Source organism: Eulemur rufifrons, chromosome 19, assembly GCF_041146395.1.
Source record: "Eulemur rufifrons isolate Redbay chromosome 19, OSU_ERuf_1, whole genome shotgun sequence".
NCBI classification, from domain to species: Eukaryota; Metazoa; Chordata; class Mammalia; order Primates; family Lemuridae; genus Eulemur; species Eulemur rufifrons.
The window spans coordinates 7213450-7232899 of NC_091001.1; the positions used below are offsets into that span (position 1 = coordinate 7213450).

At 33.6% G+C, this 19450-nt stretch overlaps 1 protein-coding gene across 1 annotated transcript in view; it reads right to left on the reverse strand.

The window, feature by feature from the left end:
• Nucleotides 1-19450, reverse strand: part of N4BP2 (NEDD4 binding protein 2) — a 52885-nt gene that overhangs the window by 19723 nt on the left and 13712 nt on the right. Inside the window, exons 7-12 of the mRNA XM_069494767.1 lie at nucleotides 14951-15109; nucleotides 11012-13377; nucleotides 10221-10306; nucleotides 9635-9680; nucleotides 8125-8309; nucleotides 4390-4508 (exon numbers count right to left, since the gene is read on the reverse strand). Coding sequence (XP_069350868.1) covers nucleotides 4390-4508; nucleotides 8125-8309; nucleotides 9635-9680; nucleotides 10221-10306; nucleotides 11012-13377; nucleotides 14951-15109 — 2961 coding nt within the window. The remainder of the gene's footprint in view (nucleotides 1-4389; nucleotides 4509-8124; nucleotides 8310-9634; nucleotides 9681-10220; nucleotides 10307-11011; nucleotides 13378-14950; nucleotides 15110-19450) is intronic.

The following is a 19450-nucleotide window of genomic DNA, read 5'->3' on the forward strand; positions in this document are numbered from 1 at the left end:
ATCCCAAATAAAATTATAAATTATTTTATATTGCTCATTATTTCATACTACTTATGCCTCTCATCTCTCCCCCATTGGCCAGATACCAAAGAGCTTGACCACGCAGGAATATTTTCTGAAATATAATAACTAGTTATCTAAAATAGAGCAGGGTATTTTGCTATTCTTCAATTTATTAAAGACAACCCTTGAAAGGAAGCCATTTGGGGCCACCAGTTCATTTTAGCCCCGCCATCTTGCTGCCTCAGATATGCTGAACACATAGAGGATACTAGAAGGTGGATGCTACTAACAATTATCCACATCCTTTCTAGCCCTTAAAATCACCTACCCATTCGTGGGGCTGGAAATCAGTCTCCATCCACCACTGGTGTGGTTTGAGGGTTACAGTCCTAGAAGATTATAGCTTGAGCACATACCGTAGTAACTGAGCCCACCTACCCTTCTTACCAGGAGGAAGCTGAAACTACTGCTATCTGAGGGGCATCATCCCGCGGCTGGCAGACAAATGGAGGCAATCAACCGCCTAACCTAAGGCACCTGACTGACCAATAACTCGGGCATCTGCAGAAAGGATTCACCCAGGCCCCTCACCTTGCCTGGGGAACCACAGTTCTGGGCAGTTTCACCTCAGGCCCTCTTGCCCTAGGCCCCCATAGAACAGAGTACCATATGCCAGCACCATCCCTCTAACCCCCAGCTTTTAGGAGATTTTAACACATAATTCTGTGAAAACTGCAAGTTAGGTGGCAAAAATTAACAAGGAAATTATGGATTGGAATAATACCATTAAAACCTTGATTTAAGTGACATATTTAGAACTCTGCATACTCAGCAGAGAATAAATATTCTTTTCATAAATACAAGTTGAGTATCCCTTATCCAAAATACTTGGGCCCAGAAGTGTTTCAGATTTCGGATGTTTTTGAATTTTGGAATATTTACATATACATAATGAGATATCTTGGGGATGGGGCCCAAGTTCAAATACAAAATTCATTTATGTCTCACATGAACCATCAGAAAGCAAAAGGGTCAGGCGTGGACTTTTCTACTTGTGGTATTATGTCAGTGCACAAAAAGTTTCAAGTTTCAGAGCACCCCACATTTCAGATTTTTGGATTTGGAATGCTTAACCTGTACTTTCATGTAATATTTGTGAAAATTAACCATGTATTAAAGCACAAAGAAAGCATCAAATTCCAAAAAACCGGAACTCTTCCAGGCCACATTCTTGCACCCCAATACAACAAAATAAAATAAACAATAACCTTCCCCTACCATTACCACCAAAGCCATCAAGCCATTTAGAAAATTAGAAACTCTTGGGTAAATAGAAAATCAAGCTGAAATTATAGATCATTTAGAAAATAGTGAAAATAAAAACACTATATCAAAATCAAAACCATATACAGAGAAACATGCATACCTTAAATGTGTAATATTTGTTATTAAGTACTGAAACACACTAATCAAAGAGTTGAAAATAAAAAAGATTTTAACAGAGAGGAATCTATAAAAATAAATAGAAAACATAAAACAATAGACTATGACCGATAAGCCAAGAGTTTGTTCTTTAAAAGGACCAATCTGATAAAGAGCAAAACACAGAAAACATGAAATACACATTAGGAAAGGAGAAAGGATATGATCAAATACAATATAGTTTTTAATGATAAAATATTATATACAGCTTAACAATAATGAACTTGAAACCCAAGGTAAAACTGGCCATTTCCTCAAAGACTAATTACCAAAATGACTCATGAAAAAAAGCAAACATCTGAATAAAGTAATAACCTTAAAAAGATAGTGAAAGGTTACTAAAGACCCACTCCCTTAGCAGGTGCAATCCCAGAACCTTCAAGGTACTAAGTTCTTTGCATTACAGGAAAAAAACGAAAAGAAAAACCTGAAGGTAAAGTAGACTTTATTACAGAAATCCATTATCGTGATTGATATGAAATATATTAATAAACGGAAGATCAAAACCTATACTAGATTCTCAAAACATCCTAAAAAGGTTTCTATTTAAAGCAAACTCTTGCTAAAATACAAATTTAAGAAAAATATAAGACCAAAAGCATATATTATTCAAACCAAAGCATTTCTAATATACCAAACATCAAAACATACTATATCACTAAAATAACTAAAGCAATATGGTGGCAACTCAGGACCTAACAAATAGCTCGATGGAACTGAAGTCTTTAAAAGAAACTGTATATTTGGGAATGTAATGAATATTAATGATTATATGCTTTGTACCAGTGGGTAAAGATGATCCATTCGTCCGGTTAATTATTTGGAAAAACAAGTTAAATCTCCTCATTTATAAATCTCTACCTCATACTATACATATAAAAAAGCTAGGTAGATATTAAAAATAATAAAGAAAATATTTTTATAATGTCAAGTTGAAACAGACTGCCTAAATAAGACATAAAACCGAAAATTAATAAAGGAAAAGATTTTCTGATAAAATATATGAATTAAAATGTGTATATGACCAAAGAGACCACACTAGGTTAAGAGATAAGTGTCAAAGCAAGAAAAATAATTGTAATCTATCTTAACAAAGATTACTATACGTAATACATAAAGAGCTTTTAGGCCGGGCGCGGTGGCTCACGCCTGTAATCCTAGCACTCTGGGAGGCCGAGGTGGGCAGATCGTTTGAGCTCAGGAGTTCGAGACCAGCCTGAGCAAGAGCGAGACCCCATCTCTACTAAAAATAGAAAGAAATTATATGGACAGCTAAAAATATACATAGAAAAAATTAGCCGGGCATGGTGGTGCATGCCTGTAGTCCCAGCTACTCGGGAGGCTGAGACAGAAGGATCCCTTGAGCCCAGGAGTTTGAGGTTGCTCTGAGCTAGGTTGAAGCCACGGCACTCACTCTAGCCTGGGCAACAGAGTGAGACTCTGTCTCAAAAAAAAAAAAAAAAAAAAAGAGCTTTTATAAGTCTAGAAAGAAATAGAAACAAAAACAGGCAAAAAGCAATTAATAAAAAAGAAAGAAAGAAAGAAAAAGCTTACCCATACTAGTAACTGGAAAGTAAAACTTTAAATAATAAAATATCATTTTCCCCATCATATTGGCAAAATTTTTTTAAATTCCTAATATCTGGGGAGGTTACATTGTCAGTATGTATAACTAATACAGACAACCTTTATTAAAAGGAATTTGGCATTGGCTATTAAAATTTTAAATGTACGCATTCTCAACCAGCAATTTACTTTTAGGAATAACAGCATTCATCCAGGAACTCAAAGATATATGTTCAAGGATGCTCACTGGAACATGGTTTGCAATTTTTCTTACAGCCAGGAAGTCCACAAATGCAAACACGTTTAAATAAATTATGGTACTTCCCTAATAGAGAACATTATGTGGACTTAAAAAAGAAAAGAGCAGATCATTATGTATGGAGAGAAAAAATAAATACCAGCAAAACTACAAAGTAGTACGTAAAATACCACCTCTTTTTTGGTGGGATACAAATGTATGTACACACACAAAAGCATACATGCACACACATATGCATATACACACTAGCATACATATGAAAAAAATTGAGGAGTATGAACTGTTAGAAACTGCTTATTATATACTGCTCATTTCTGCATTACGTACATTATCTTAGGTTTCACTTTCCCAGGTTTTAGTTACCCAAGGTCAATGAAGGTCCAAAAATACTACAACACAGTGGGCCCTCCATAGATTCCACCCACCTCAGACCAAAAATATTAGGGGAAAAAAAGGATGGTTGCGTCCATACTGATCACGTACAGACTTTTTTTTCTTGTCATTACTCTCTAAACAATACAGTGTAACAACTATTTACATTGTGATGAATATTATAAGTAATCTGCAGATGATTTAAAGTATATGTGAGGATGTGCACAGGTCATATGCAAATACTATGCCATTTTATATAAGGAACTTGAACATCCATGGACTCTGGTATCTGCGGGGTGAAGGAGGTGCCATGGAACAAATCCTCCATGGATACTGAGGGACAACTGTATTTTGAGACAGAAAGACAGACCACATCCACATAACTTTTATTATAGTATAATGTTATAATTGCTTCATTTTTATTAGTAGTTATTGTTAATCTTTTCCTGTGACTAAGTTATAAATTTAAACTTTATAATAGGTATATATGTATAGGAAAAAACATAGTATATATAGTTATCAGTACTATTCACAATTGCAGGCATCCACAGTGAGTCTTGGAACATATCCCCCACATATAAGGGGCGATTACTGTACACATATATTATTTTTGTTATCAGAAAAATAAACATAAAGGATTAAAACGTATGGCATATGCTTTCAGTGACATTAGAGTAGAAACTACAGACAATCCTTCGAGCACTCACTTGTGGTCCTTGAAAATATCCACCAGGAAATTTTGGTTAATGGCTGGAAATATCTTAAAGAGCTGCTTCTCCTTTAGTTTAGTGGCACAATCTTTTTCAAACATAAGTGTCTCCCTTTTCTAAAACAAAAACACAAAAATCACCCTTAAGACGGAATTTATAATACTAGCAATGCTGACCAAAAGCATGGTTATTTTGTTGCAAAAAGACTAACAGTTCAAAAGCAATCACAGAATTTCTTCACTATTTAAAGGCTGAAATTAGTAAGTTAAGTATTCTTGCGTTATTTATTTATATCCCATTTTTGCAAAGTATTTGAAGTTGCTCATAAATATAGATACACACACAATCATATAAATGTGTGTATACTGTATATGTAAATATATATACACATACTCTTACCTATGCACATATAACATTAAATCATTAAAAGGATGAAGATACATATTTTATATACACACACATAAATAAACAGGATATAAATAAATCAAGAAGCCAGAGAGTAGTGAAAATAAACGTAAGAATACAGAATAAAGCTAGCAAGTAAAATCAGTATATAAATGCATGCCACAAAATCCTGTACAATTGCTAAAGGTGGGCCACAAATTTAATTCTAAGTCTCTTAGTGGCCAAAGCAAAGGGGAAAACAAAGATTCTCAGTGTCCATAAAATAAAAACAAACCAGTTGCTCAGGAGAAGTACAGCTTTTTCTGGTAGTGAGACCTGAGAGAAATTTCTCCCATGGGTCCTCATAAAAGGGACACTGTGTGATGCTGTGAACAACGTCCTCAAAAACAAATTCTCCTCAATGGGCAGAAACTACAATGTACAAATAAGTTGCAAATTCAGATTGACAGAAAAATCTTAAAATTCACAATTATTTTTAAATTTTCACAAACACATTTACTCCAAAATAAATGTATAAGAATTACGTTATTTTTTGCAAAACATATTTGGATTTGTCTATTTAAATTGCCAGACCAAAAGAACTTCCCTAAAATATGCTATTTTAACCTAGGATTATGGTAAATACTCTTAAAGTGACAATTAGTCACCATTACAATGTAACTAAATAATTTTTGTTTGCTTCAAAGATCCTAACGTCTGAAAAATTACTTCCTATACAATTTCAAAGGCAATGAAGTGATTCTGAAAATCTCTAAATTTAAAAATTACAATAATCCAAGGTAATCCTAGAACAGTTATCTGGGGGGTGTTTAGAAGCCTAACCATATTTAGGCCATTTGTAACATCAAACAGCAATAAAAGAGGAATCACAATAAGTGACAATATGACAAGTAAAAAGGACTGATAAAGCTGAACATATCACAGGAGTGATGGAAACAAGCCACCTCAAGAATTAAAAATATTTCACACATAGCCAGTCACAGTGGCTCATGCCTGTAATCCCAGCTACTTGGGAGGTGGAGGCAGGAGGATCACTTGAGTCCAGGAGTTTGAGACCAGCCTGGGCAATATATCGAGACCCCATCTCTAAAAAAGTAAAATAAAATAAATTAGCTGGGCACAGTGGCACATGCCTGTAGCCCCAGCTACTTAGGAGGCCAAGGTAGTAGGATCACTTTAGCCCAGGAGTTTGAGGCTACAGTGAGCTATGACTGCACCACTGCACTCCAGCCTGGGTGACAGAACGAGATCCCATCTCTCAAAATAATAATAAAATAAAATGAATTAAAACAAATAAGTAAATATATTAACATAAATAATTTTAAAATTTTTTCACATTTTACTTAAGATATGCATTATAATCTAAACTCACTATAAAATTCAATGATCAGATTTTCTAGCAATCTATCAGTTCATAGTATCTAAACTACAAATTCTGAGGTCCAATGAACTATGAATGAAGCTAATGAACTAATGAAAATGAATAACTTTAATCATCTTACAATTAATTATTCACATATTATGTGTAAAGTTTATTTTATATTCTTTGTTTTAAAAAAATATGCAAAGGATATTTCTCCTTTGGGAACAAAGAGTGAAGAGAAGCATCAAGACATTTTCTTACTGAGCCTTTATGTAAAAAGCATATCCCTGGGACAAAGTCATCCAGCTTCTATTACCCAACCCATAGAGAGACAAGCAAAAATCACTGATAGAAAAAAAAGTATCATGTTGTGAAGTCAAAAGATGCTCATTTGTTCACGATTATACTGAGATATTAAAGGCAAGTTAGAAGAACCATGAAGATAAATTTCAGTACTAGAAAATGGCATTTCAACAAAAAGAACCACACCATTTGGGCATAAGTGTTAGGCTTTCCTTGTTTTTTTTTAAGAAAATCTATTTCTCCAAATTATTACATATATTATTTGAAGAGGTTATTTGACACAACACTAAAATTATAAGTCTACTGAAGAGATTGTTCCTTGGATTATGTTAGAATGCAAAGATAGGAATGAAAGTATATTTCCAATTTAATGAATAAGATACAAATAAATAAATATGAAGACAGAAAAATCGTGTCATTCTTCCTATGCCCCAATTCTATGTATTACAGCCAGATACAAAAGTGCTGCTTTCAAGAGTCAAATGAATAAGAAAGAGTGTAAAATGCTTTAATCTCACCATCTAAGAATTTTTTCCCTTGAGAACTGGACTAAACAATCTCTAAGGTTTTCTCCCTTTTGATTTTGAAATTCTTTTTTTTTCTATTGCCCTGCTCAGAGTAAGACGATTTTGAAATTCTTTAGTACTAATTTTCAGAATTCCAAAACAGATTAAGAAGAAATGTAAAAGAAAACAACTTCACTTAATGGTTTCATATATAATTAAATACAGAAACAAATAGAAATAAGATACAATACAGAAATAAGAAACAAAAATAAAGCAAGTTCAAAGGAAAGTGAAGTTGCTGTTTGAACTTCTTTAATTGAAAAGGAAGTGTATTTAATTGTTTAAATTCAAATTTATAAGTTTCTAAAATTTTTCTCTAAAAAATGTTGTTTCAAAGATAGGCATAACTTTAATAGCAAGACATTTCTTATTACTAATTTATATATGAAATTATCTTTAAATAAAAGATTTTTTTCATGATTTTCTAGATATAAAAATTTAGAGGTAAATAATAAATGCTAAGAAAGATGTAGCTCAATCACCTGCAAAATTATATCTAACATACAAATTTAACTTAGATGGCTTATTGTTACAGAGTAGCAGCTAATTTCCCAGAAGTGAAAACCTCCAGCTTCAAAGTATACTTAAAACATCTTCAATTTTAACATTTTTTTTTTTTTTTTTTTTTTTTTTTGAGACAGAGTCTCACTCTGTTGCCCAGGCTAGAGTGAGTGCCGTGGCGTTAGCCTAGCTCACAGCAACCTCAAACTCCTGAGCTCAAGCGATCCTCCTGTCTCAGCCTCCCGAGTAGCTGGGACTACAGGCACGCACCACCATGCCCGGCTAATTTTTTCTATATATATATTTTTAGCTGTCCATATAATTTCTTTCTATTTTTAGTAGAGATGGGGTCTCGCTCTTGCTCAGGCTGGTCTCGAACTCCTGAGCTCAAACGATCCGCCCACCTCGGCCTCCCAGAGTGCTAGGATTACAGGCGTGAGCCACCGCGCCCGGCCTCAATTTTAACATTAACTTCCAACAGGTTAAATATGGATTCTAGACTAGGAAATATAGAAGCAAATGAAAATCACAAAGTAAACACATAAAACCAACTAGAGTCAGAAACAACAGCTTAATATTTATACTAACTCATACCAGATCATGTTTTTCCTGTAAGGCAATTTCTTCTGACATTATTTCTCTTAGTGATACTTTTTTAGTTTGAGTATTCCAGGGTAGCATTTCAGGTGCTGCTAAAGTCTTCAGTATTTTTTTGCCTGTTCTCTGAGATGATTTTTGTTCTGGATTATCAAGACCAATATGTCCAACCAGGGAAGCATCTACAAGAGCAGTATAAATAGTATCATACTCTCAACAATAAATGTACAAATTAAACATTATTCACTATGTTATATCTACCTCAAGAAACCAAGGAAACACGGTTTTTTATGTTTCAGTTTGTAAATAAAACATAACTCTGAAATTTCAAAATATATCTTCACAGATTTGCAAGCAAGAATTGATATGTGTTAATGTACAAATATCTCAAATGAGCAATGATCTGGGTTTAATTTTAAACTGACTCAATGCTTCCCACTCTTTTTCTTATTGCATCAAAACACAAAAACTGGTGGCATGTATATTAGACACAGGTAAACTGAGGAAGTTATAAGCCAGCTGGAAGTGAGCAACTAGAACATACCTGGTCAGCTCTGCCCACCCACTCTAAGAACTGAGAAGATCAATATTTTGACAAACATATAACTCAGTAGAGGTATACAATAAAGACTATGCAAATGATATTCAAAATAACTGAACATTTAAGAAGTTCATAATAACAGAATTTAATGTGTTACATTTCAGCATCTCTAAGGGATATCAACACATTCTGATATATTCCTATGCTTTCCTGGGGAGCAAAGAAACAGCTGACAATGGTATTTGTACACCATGATACCCATAGGGTACCCTATGGGCACCTCTATTCCTCAAATAGCTTTAGCTCTTGAAGTACAACATGAGCACAGGTCTGAACCAAAGCAGATCCTAAGAACCTTCAACCTGGAGCTCTTTGCCTTGGTTCCAGTGTGGAGTAGACAAAAGGGGCATCTGGAGAAACTCATGCACAAAAGGAGGAGCCCTAATTAACAGTTCTACCAACCTGCAATAAACACTGAAGACAACACTAAGATAAGCCATTTGTAATTAAATATTTTCAAGTTGGCAGAATGCATCAAAACAGCAGGTTGACTTTTGTGCTCTAGTAACACTGACATCAACAAAATTTTGAATAACCAAGTAATCATTTCAACAATGCTCTCTATCACACACATGAACATCTATTGCTTGCAAACCAAAACAGTTTTCTTTCATGCAGAGCAAAACCTTAACAGGGAACACTTTGAATATATAAACTAGAGCACATCTTAGGTGTTCTAGAACACTCGTGAAAGTTAAATATATATTATAGGGGCTTTTATTCTCCTTTCAGTTTTATTTTATATCAACATTAGATGTTAAATATTTTTAAAGAACTTTTATTTGCAAATGAAAATTTGTGGGTAACATTTTATGGAAGTATATTTAGAATGAGTTAAAATTCAAACATACACGCCAAGTTTCACCATTAAGACAAGAACATTAGAAGTAAAAATGTATGCTTTACCTCGCATAAACTTGCCACAGGATACCTCTTCTTGCCTTTGTCGCTCCTAAACACAAATGCAGGGCAGAGGATTGGCAAAGAAGGGTTCATTAGTAAATAAAGTTACAGGGTTATGTTATTTTTTTCTCTAGAAATCACTTCTCCTTATACAACTATAAATAATTCTTGCTAAAGCTAAGTAAAACAATAAAACTATATAAATGAAATTATAAGGTATGACTACATCTACATATTTTTTCTACTTACAGAGCTCTTATGATGCATTTTTAAAAGCCTATTTTTTAATTTAATCAATCAGCATTGCAGTCTTTAATTTCAGGAGTAAAACACTCACTGTTTATGCTTTTTTTCCTTTACAAAAACAAATCAACAATCACATTGAGCTCCATCACTAATTAAATAATTTGGCCAGTTGAGAAATATTTAAAATACTGTAAAGGGGGGGGAATCAATAATCTGGTAACTGGTAAAAGTTCAAAGTTAAAATTCAACAGAACTCTTTCATATAACATGGTAGATTTTATGGAAAAGCAAAGATGACAAAATGGACAAAAAAGGAGCTCTTTATAAAAAGAAGCCTACAAACCATTACAGATTCTTTCCATTTCTCATGAATCACTTTAGCCAGATTCAGATCTATATGAACCACACAATCCTCAACTGTTAGAGATCCTTGAGGGGCAGGGGGGAAGAAAAGAAAATATAATCATTGCTCATTATGTATTTGTGAAAAACATTCAACCACCTTATACATCATAAAACTAACTTGTATTATTAATTGCTAACTTATGTTTCTATTTACTAAATCTCTTGTAATATCTTCATGTTATATGTTATGTTGCTGTTTTCACACTTCTTGAATAACACAATTATACAAAGCTTCATAATAAATCCATTTTAAAAAATAAATAAATCTATTTTTAGTTATCTGTTTCCATTAGTCTAAATATATTTATTTCCATTAGTCAAGACTTTTCAATAAATGTATTCTAAAAAATTAATCTTGCCTAAATGTATCTGGAATAGCATCAGAGGATTCGAGAAGCTTCATATGTACAAAGATGTGTACAGTAAATACCAGAGAAAACTTTCACATGCATAGGATGAACACAAACTCCATATAAATATTCCCTATTTCTTCAAATTACATTTTTAAAAATCCTCTAAAACATGTTGTGTCAAAAATAAGACACTACATGAAGTTAGGCAACACAAATTATTTCTACATTTCAGTTAGTACATATGTTATATATATAATGTGTATGTATAGTATATATTATACATACATTAATATGAAATAATTTTATAATCAAAATAGAATCCTCTATAGTCTATTCACACAAAGGCACCCATGTAGCTAATTTACTTTTTCCTTACCTGAATCAATACCAACAGGGCCAAATAATTCATTGAGTTGAAAAGCCAGTTCAGGGGGTAGTGCCAATTCCAGACAGTCTATGGTTAGAGATTTGGTCATCACTGGAGTGGGATTCAATATCTCAGTTTTATCTTCTTCACTAACTCCAGCTGACAAACTACTCCCTGCCATTAGAATTTTCTCCATTTCCTGCTCATCTTCATTCATAAATTCTTCTGTGTTTGGAAATTTCACATAATCCTTTGGAAGATTTTCATTTTTCTTTATTTCAATAGAGTCCGTAAAATAAATTTCTTCATTTAATTCAAGATTTGAAGTGCTTGGCACAGAGTTTAAAATAGACAAATTTAAACAAGAATGTATATCATCTCCAGTCTCTGTGACTACTAGATTTTTCTCCATTTCACTCACGTCTTTAGGGGTAGTAGCTTTTGAAATACCTGGAAAAGTCTGCTTAATGCTATGTAAAAGTTCTGCCTGACTGTTAGGAAGTGTTTCACTATCATTCTTTAGATCTACAGCAGCACTAGGAAATATACTTGTTATTAAATCAGGTTTTTCAGGAGTTATAGCTCTTATTTCTGCCTGCTCTGAGTTTTCACTTTCTGCATCACAGGTTGACTGTGTATTAGTGTTACTGATGCCAATTCCATGGCTAAACTCTGGCACAGAAGAACTAGAATCCTCTAAAGTTCCTCTTTGGCTAATAATTTCTTTCAAATTCAATCCCAGAGAAAACGGCCCAATTTGTGATTCATCATGAGATTTTTGGAAATTCTCAAATTCACTATCTTCACATAATTTAGTTTCAGAATCCAACAAAAGGCTTGTGGCCCAAATAATATCTTTGTTACACCTCTCATATAAGTCTTTTAGGGCTTCTAATGAAACAGATCCAAATAGTTTACAAAGAATGCTAAGATTTTCAGATTCATCAGCACTGGTAAGCTCACTTTCTTCAACATATGTGCTTTTATCATACATTACCCTATATGGAATTGTTTCTTGAACATCTGAGTTTGTGTTAATATTGACAACTTTCGGCTTAAATCCATCTAATCTTCCTGTTAATACTTTGATAGAATCTGAAACACTAATTTTATTCTTTTCTATTTTCCATAAGAGAGCAAAATCCTGTGGTTCAGTCTGAGTACACATGCCTATTTCTATGCCAGGGACTGCTTTAAGCATTCCCTCTGGAAATTCAGCTAAAGTTTGTGGTCCTGCTACTCCAGGAACAGTTGGTGCACGATTGGTAAGAGGCAATGTGTGTTGCCCAGGAATCTTTTTACTTAGACAACTCTGACTCTCACAGGTCATTTCACTGGGTAGCATTTCAGAATTTTCTAGACTGGAGCTACCCAGTGTTCTTAGTTTTTCAAGGCTTGTGCCCCAACAGACCTCATGTGCTGTGTATGAGGATATTTCACTCGGATTGTCATTTGTTCCAAGTTCTAGGCTGGGTTCATTTAAACCAGTCTTTGCCATTCTTGATCTGTGCTCCCTCTGAGCTAAAGAATCAGATGAAGGCCAATCACCCACTATGTTGAATGAGTTTTTTTCAGTATTTTTGTAAGGATCACATTTATAGCTACTGAGTGGCTCCAAAATATCATCACCCTGTGACTTCTTGCCATCCTCTACACTTTCATGTGGAGAGCCTTGTTTCTGGATACAATCTATATTCACAGTTACACTATTATCTAATACTTTGCAGGCCTGAGGGCAATTATACCTTTTGTCACTTTGTACAGATGCTTTTTCAGTTTTTCGGTTCCTTTTTGTCCTCTGACCAATAGTCTTATCAACTGGCCAGTCACCAACAAAATTTGATAGCTCATGTCTTGGGAACTTTTCCAAAGTTGATTTACTTTTTTGTTTCCCAAAGGCTTTTTTCTTTCCTGGTGCTCTTTCTTCTAATGTTTCGCCAGGTGAAGATTTTTCATTTTGAAGGGATACAGTATTTGTAAGATCACAGTCTTCTTGATTATTTTCATCATAGCAAATACTTGGTGATACTCTCTCTATAGAACCATCTGGGTCAGTTTTACCACACTCTTTTTCAGATGACATTTCTACTTCTTCTTCTTCACTTTTGTCCATCACTTGTACTTTGCTTTCAGAGTCAGAAAAATACATGTGTGGAACTTCCTGAATGAAGGTACTTTGAATGTGTTGCCTCATACCATTTATTTCTTTTCTTCCTTTGTTTAAATCTGCATCAGGGAGATAAGTAACATTCTCAGGTAACATAGTTTCTTTGGTCACTTGAAGACTCTTCTCTTCAATTAACTCTAGGTGCTTCAACGATGAGGATAAAACATTTTCTTCTTTTTCAGAGGTGGTATCTTCACTTTCTCTTGGGCTGTAAGATTGTTTTTTAAAGTATCATAAGGAAGTCTCTTAATGCTGTCATTAATACTATATTTAATTTAAAGAAGCATTCAACTGACAGTGACCTTACATTTATTCTGAAAATTCTAGAAATAAAATACATTAAAATTAAAAAAGCTAATTTTGAGCTTTGCCTAATATACTCTGAACACATTCCTTTCTTATAAACCTAGTACCTAGCATGATGCCTGGCATATATGAAGCACTCAAACTTTTTTCCAATTAAATAGTATACATGAGATTTCAGTTTAGGTTTTTATTGTGCATTAAATATTAAAGTTAAGGCTCTAAATTTGTTCCTGGATTCTTTCTGACCTATCTAAGCTTTGCATTTATAAAACTAGGTCTGCCTCTGTACTACCAATCTATCATTTGCTGCAGAGGAAGCTCCACTCACAAAACCACAAAGCCAACGGAACATGATTTGCACGATTAAGAGCAACTAGAGAAAGGGGAGAGAGAGTTCATTTGAAGTGTCATTTATGAAATTTGTTAAAACCATCTTCAATGTTAATTTCAGACTCAGAACACTTTTGCCTAATCATTATACTTTTAATTTCAGTGATTTTTCCTTATTCAATTTGTCAATTCATCTTCCTTTCTTTCCTTATTCCAGGAGCTCTGAGGGTCCCAACTCTCCCATGAAGGCTTCCCAGGCGAAACCATACCTAACATTAATTGAGTTTTGTATGTGCCAGATGCTATTCTAAGTCCTTTACACGTATTGATTCACAATCCTTATGAGATCTTTATGAACAGAGGGCCATTATTGCCATCTGAGAAATAAGGAGCTGAAGTATAGAGAGATTTTGTAACTTGTCAAAGATTACAAACGTTTGGGATTTGAACTTGGGAAATGCAGCTCAAGAGGCCATGCCCTTAATCACTTCGCTACACTGCTTCCCAATACAAAAGCATTTATAAATTTTCTCTTCTCCACTCCCAATTCCTTTTTAACATAGCCTCTCTATCCCTTACCATCATAAAATATGGATGATTTAGACCTATACCTGTATTTAGGTTCTTCTTAACTCATTCATTCAATTGTTTATGTTAAGCATCTTAAATTGTTAAGCATCTTAAATGCTTAATAAAAGCAGTGCTACCTCAGATTGTAAACTTTTAGAAGGCTATGATGTATATTACTAAGTATACCATTAATAATTAATTTTTATAATATTAGCTTAAAAGGCTATCTTTACTAAAACCTAAGGAAATAAAAAGTGACATTGAGTAGATACAAAATAACAACAGCAAGAAGATAAGGGAAATATTGGAATAGCAGAGGACATTACATAAAAGGGCAGGAGTATTCATAGTATAATCATGGAATTACAAAACTCTGTCATCTCTCATATGAACTTTTACTTCTCTTGCTCACTATATACATCCCACTCCAGGTAAGACTATATACCTAAACCCTTACAAATAACAAAAAGTCTACCTGATTTCTAAACTTAATCAGCAGTGATTTCTAAGCTCTAGAATTATACTTTTTTAAAATGTCTCAAACTGAATTTTGTAAATAAGGCATTTTAACCTACCTAGTACTTTTATCCTCACAAGAATATGCACACAACTCAACACGTTCCATTTTCTCTGGAACCGAAGAACTACTCATGATTATCGGCACTGAAACAAAACGTTGATAGTGTTCCAACATTCTTGTTATTTTTTCTTTGCTTACACCATGAATGTTACGCCTGAAAATTCCAGGGGAGAAAAGAGTTGAAGAAATATTGGTAATTAAATTTTTAAAAATTGGAAGATATGTTCAGAAAAATAATGATATATTTCTAATACATAATAATATCAAAGCTAGCTTATTATGACAGAATATAATATATTTTGATTCTAATTTTCATTTTATTAAAGATTTCTTAAATTATCATTTTATTAATCATTTCATACAATCTTTTCCAAGCACTCTTATCAATTTGGAAAAAGTAATAGATCCCAATCACTTTAAAAGAAGTTGTTTCCAAGGTCTGCAAAAAAATCTCATAAGTGAAGCACAACCATCAGTGGTTCATCCCTATAATCCTGGCCCTTTGGGAAGCCGAGGCAGGAGAATCACTTGAGACCAGAGAATTGCTTGAGGCCAGGAGTTCAAGACCAGCCTGGGCAACACAGCAAGACCCCATCTCTACAAAAAATTTTAAAAATTTGCCAGGTGTGGTGGCATGCAGCTGTAGTCTCAGCTACTTGGGAGGACTGCTTGAGCACAGAATTCAAGGTTACAATGAGCTATGGTCACTGCACTCTAGGCTGGGCAACACGTGAGATGCTGTCTCTTAAAATTTCCATTCTAAAGGTTTCCACTTATGCCAGTATGACAGACTAGATGTCCCAATGGGCTCTGCTATCACAGCAAAACTAGATTCCAAGTGAATTAAAGCAAACATACTTTTAAATACATTTTAAGTTCAAACAAAGAAAAAAATTCCTAGTATTTGAAGTATCTGGATGTCCAAATATGAAGCTTGTTGTTTGTGTTTTCCCCGGTGGTAGGTTACTTATGTTTTTGTTTATGAGCTCATATTTGGTTGAACTTAATATATGGGAATCCTTAGGCCTTAAACTGGGGGTGCTTTCATTTATACAGCATCTAGATTTGCATCTGCCAGGAGATAAGATGGTATACATTAGTCCCTCAAAGGTCTTGTCTTCACGCAAACATCTCAGTTGCAACTCTCCTATCTTGGGTTAGATTCAAGGATTTGTGGATCCCAGGATCCCTGGATCCCAGGGATAATATTAGCATTTGCCACGAGGGCAAATCTGGCTTTCATATTTACCTACCTCAATCTTGTCTGGCTTCAAATCACAGAGAAGCAAAGAGACAGAAAATATGAGAGAGAGGTTAAGAGACATAGACATAGAGGACAGAGCAAAAAGGTCTAGTATACATCTAATCGAAGTCCCAGAAAGAGAAGAGAACGCATGGGACAGAAGCAAATGCCAAGAATTTTCCAGAACTGATGAAAAACACCAAACCTCTGATTTCAGAAGCCCAACAAATCCCAAACAAGATTTAAAAAAAAAATCCACAACTAGAAACATAGTATTGAAATTGTCATTCACCAAAGACAAAGATATTAAAAGCAACTGCAAATATTTTAAAAATTGTTTTAAGACTAGTCATCTACAAAGAAATCAACAATTAAAATGACAGCTGGTTTAACAATAATAACGAAAGTCAAAAGAGAGGTAAGTGTTACCTTCAACAACAGAAAATAACTGTCTTTCTAGAATATGTATCCAGCAAAAGTCTCTTACAAGAATGAGAGCTATAAAAGGATTTGCAGATCTATAAAAAAAGAGTTTGATACCACACAGGCCCTCATTGTAAAGAAAATTCTCAAGGATGAATGTCAGGCAGAAGGAAATTCCCAGATGAAAGGTCTATGATATAAGAAAAAATGAAGCAGAAAGCAATAGCTACATGAATAAGTGAAAACAAATACTGTCTGTATATTCTGGACAATGGTAGCATGTAAGTTGGGAGGGAGGTGTCAGAGATAAAATGTATTAAAGTCCTTATATTTGTAAGGAGGAAAGCTAAGAAAATGGTTTAACTTTAGTTTTAAAGTCTGCATGTTAAAACTTGTAAGGTAACCACTAAAAGAACAAAAACAGTATATGCAGTTTCCAAATTAGTAGAGATGAAAAAAATTGAATAAGAAAACTTGGATTCAATCAATTTAAAAAATCCAAAATAAGGCATGACAGGAAAAAAAATCCAGCTATAGAATTATCTGTAATAGGAGAACAATCACAGAAAAGGTGATATAAATAGAAAGCACAGAATGAGACAGTAAGAAACAAGATAACTATAAAAGAATTAAGTTTATCAATTAAAAGCCAAAGGGGACAGAGTAGATTTCTTACAACCCAGCCATAGTGGTTACAAGAGATACACCTAAACATAAGAATATTGAAAGTAAAAGTATGAAAAAAGAAATAACATTCAAGTACTAACTAAAAGGAAACTAGTACAATTCTATTAATATTAGACAAATCAGACTTTACAACAAAAATTAAAGGCAAAAGAAAATCACTAGAAAAGCTTAAAAGGTTCAATTAATTAGAGTAATATAAAAATCTTAAGCTTGTATGTACTTCAAAAAAATACCCTCAGAATGTATACAGCAAACATAGGTATAACTATAAGGAGAAACTGACATGTTCAACATAATAAAGAGATTTCACCATTCCTCTCTCAAACATGAGATATGAGCAACAGATTTTATAAGCAGGAGTAAATGGATATATTGAGGATATATGATATATGGATATACATTCTTATAAAGCAAATATGAAACATTTATAAAAAACTGACAATTAACTAGGCCATAAAATGTCTTTAAAAATATCAGAGAATTAGTAGAATTCTCATAAAAACAAACTACATAATTTGACCCACTGCAGTTAAGTTAAAAACCAAAGTATTAAAAAAAATATAAAACATTCACCTGTTCAGAAATTGAAAACTACAGTTCTAAATTAACCCAAGAGTCAAAGAATAAATTAATAATAATGCAAATTAGAAAATAACTAAGTAACAACAAAAAGAAAGTATTCAATATTAAAATTCTGGGAGCAGCTGGAGTACTACATAGGGAAATTTTAGATCAAATGCTCATATTAGAAAGTGACCTACATCTTCAAAAGTAAAGAATTTTAAAAAATGACAGAACAAACAAAGAAAAACAGATTTTTTTAAACAGCAAAGAGTTAAAAAGAAGCAGGAATGAATTAAACATAAAACAAACTTACAACGGAGATCACTCAGGCCAAGAGTTGTTTCTTGGAAAAGGCTAATAAAAAAAATCTGATCTCTGGTGAGAATAATCAAGGAAAAAAGAGGGAAGACAATGTGAACATATTAAGATTAAAAAGGGGAACTTAACTGCTAACACAGCAGAGATGTAAACAATCAGAGACTATTATAACTGTTTTAATAAAGTCTTAATAAACTTACAAACTTTGGTGTAATGGAAAAATTCCAACTGAACATTCATTCTCAGAGAATTTTATACATAAATTCTAATAAACATTCAAACTTAGATAAACTTAGAAAAGAGAAAAAGAGGAGATACTTCCCAATTTTATGAACCTGAAACTATGATACCAAAGTCAGGCAAGGCAGATCAAGGAAGAGAAAACTGTAGGTCAATTCACTCATTTATACAGATGCAAAAATCCTAAAAGGAATATTAGAAAATTCAATCCACTAATGTATCAAAAGGAAAAAAAAAAGAGATTAAGTAGTGATACATGCTATAACATGGATGAACTTTAAAAACATTAAGTGAAAAGATGCCAGACACAAAAGACCATAAATTATATGTTCCACTTATATGCAATGTTCACAATATGAAAATCCATAGATACAGAAAACAGATCAGTGGTTGCCAAGAGGAGGGAGAAGAGGCAGTAACTGCTAGCAGATATGTGGTTTCTTTATGAAGGGATGGAAACATTCTGGAATTAGACAGTGGTGATGATCACACAACATTGTGAATATACTAAAATTAGGTTGTCCTTTAGTTAGTATTGAAATTAGTTAAAACTACCAAGAAAAAATAGCTTGATCAAAATTAAGTTAGGGCTATCTCTAAGGAAACACAGAGCACAAAGCAAAACACATTGTATGTCCATGCCCTAGTAACACTTTTACTCAAGTCAAGCAACCAAATAAAGAAAAAAGTACAGCTTTGAAGGGAAGTAGGGGGAGACTGAAATACCTAGACAGCTAGTTATCTGCTGTTTTTTCTATCTCTAACTCCTTACTACCTTCCAGTATTGTAAGTCACTAGGCAGATAACAATAATTTGCCCCTCCCAGTACAGGTGGGCCAGGTGGGCCAAATCCTGGCATCTGTTCTAGTTTCAGATATTAACATGTTATTAAAGGTAATAAAGTACTGAGCATATAAGACAATTGAGGCCAGGCACAGAGGCTCACTCCTGTAATGCCACCACTTTGGGAGCCCAAGGTAACAGGATTGCTTGAGCCCAAGAGTTCGACACCAGCCTGGG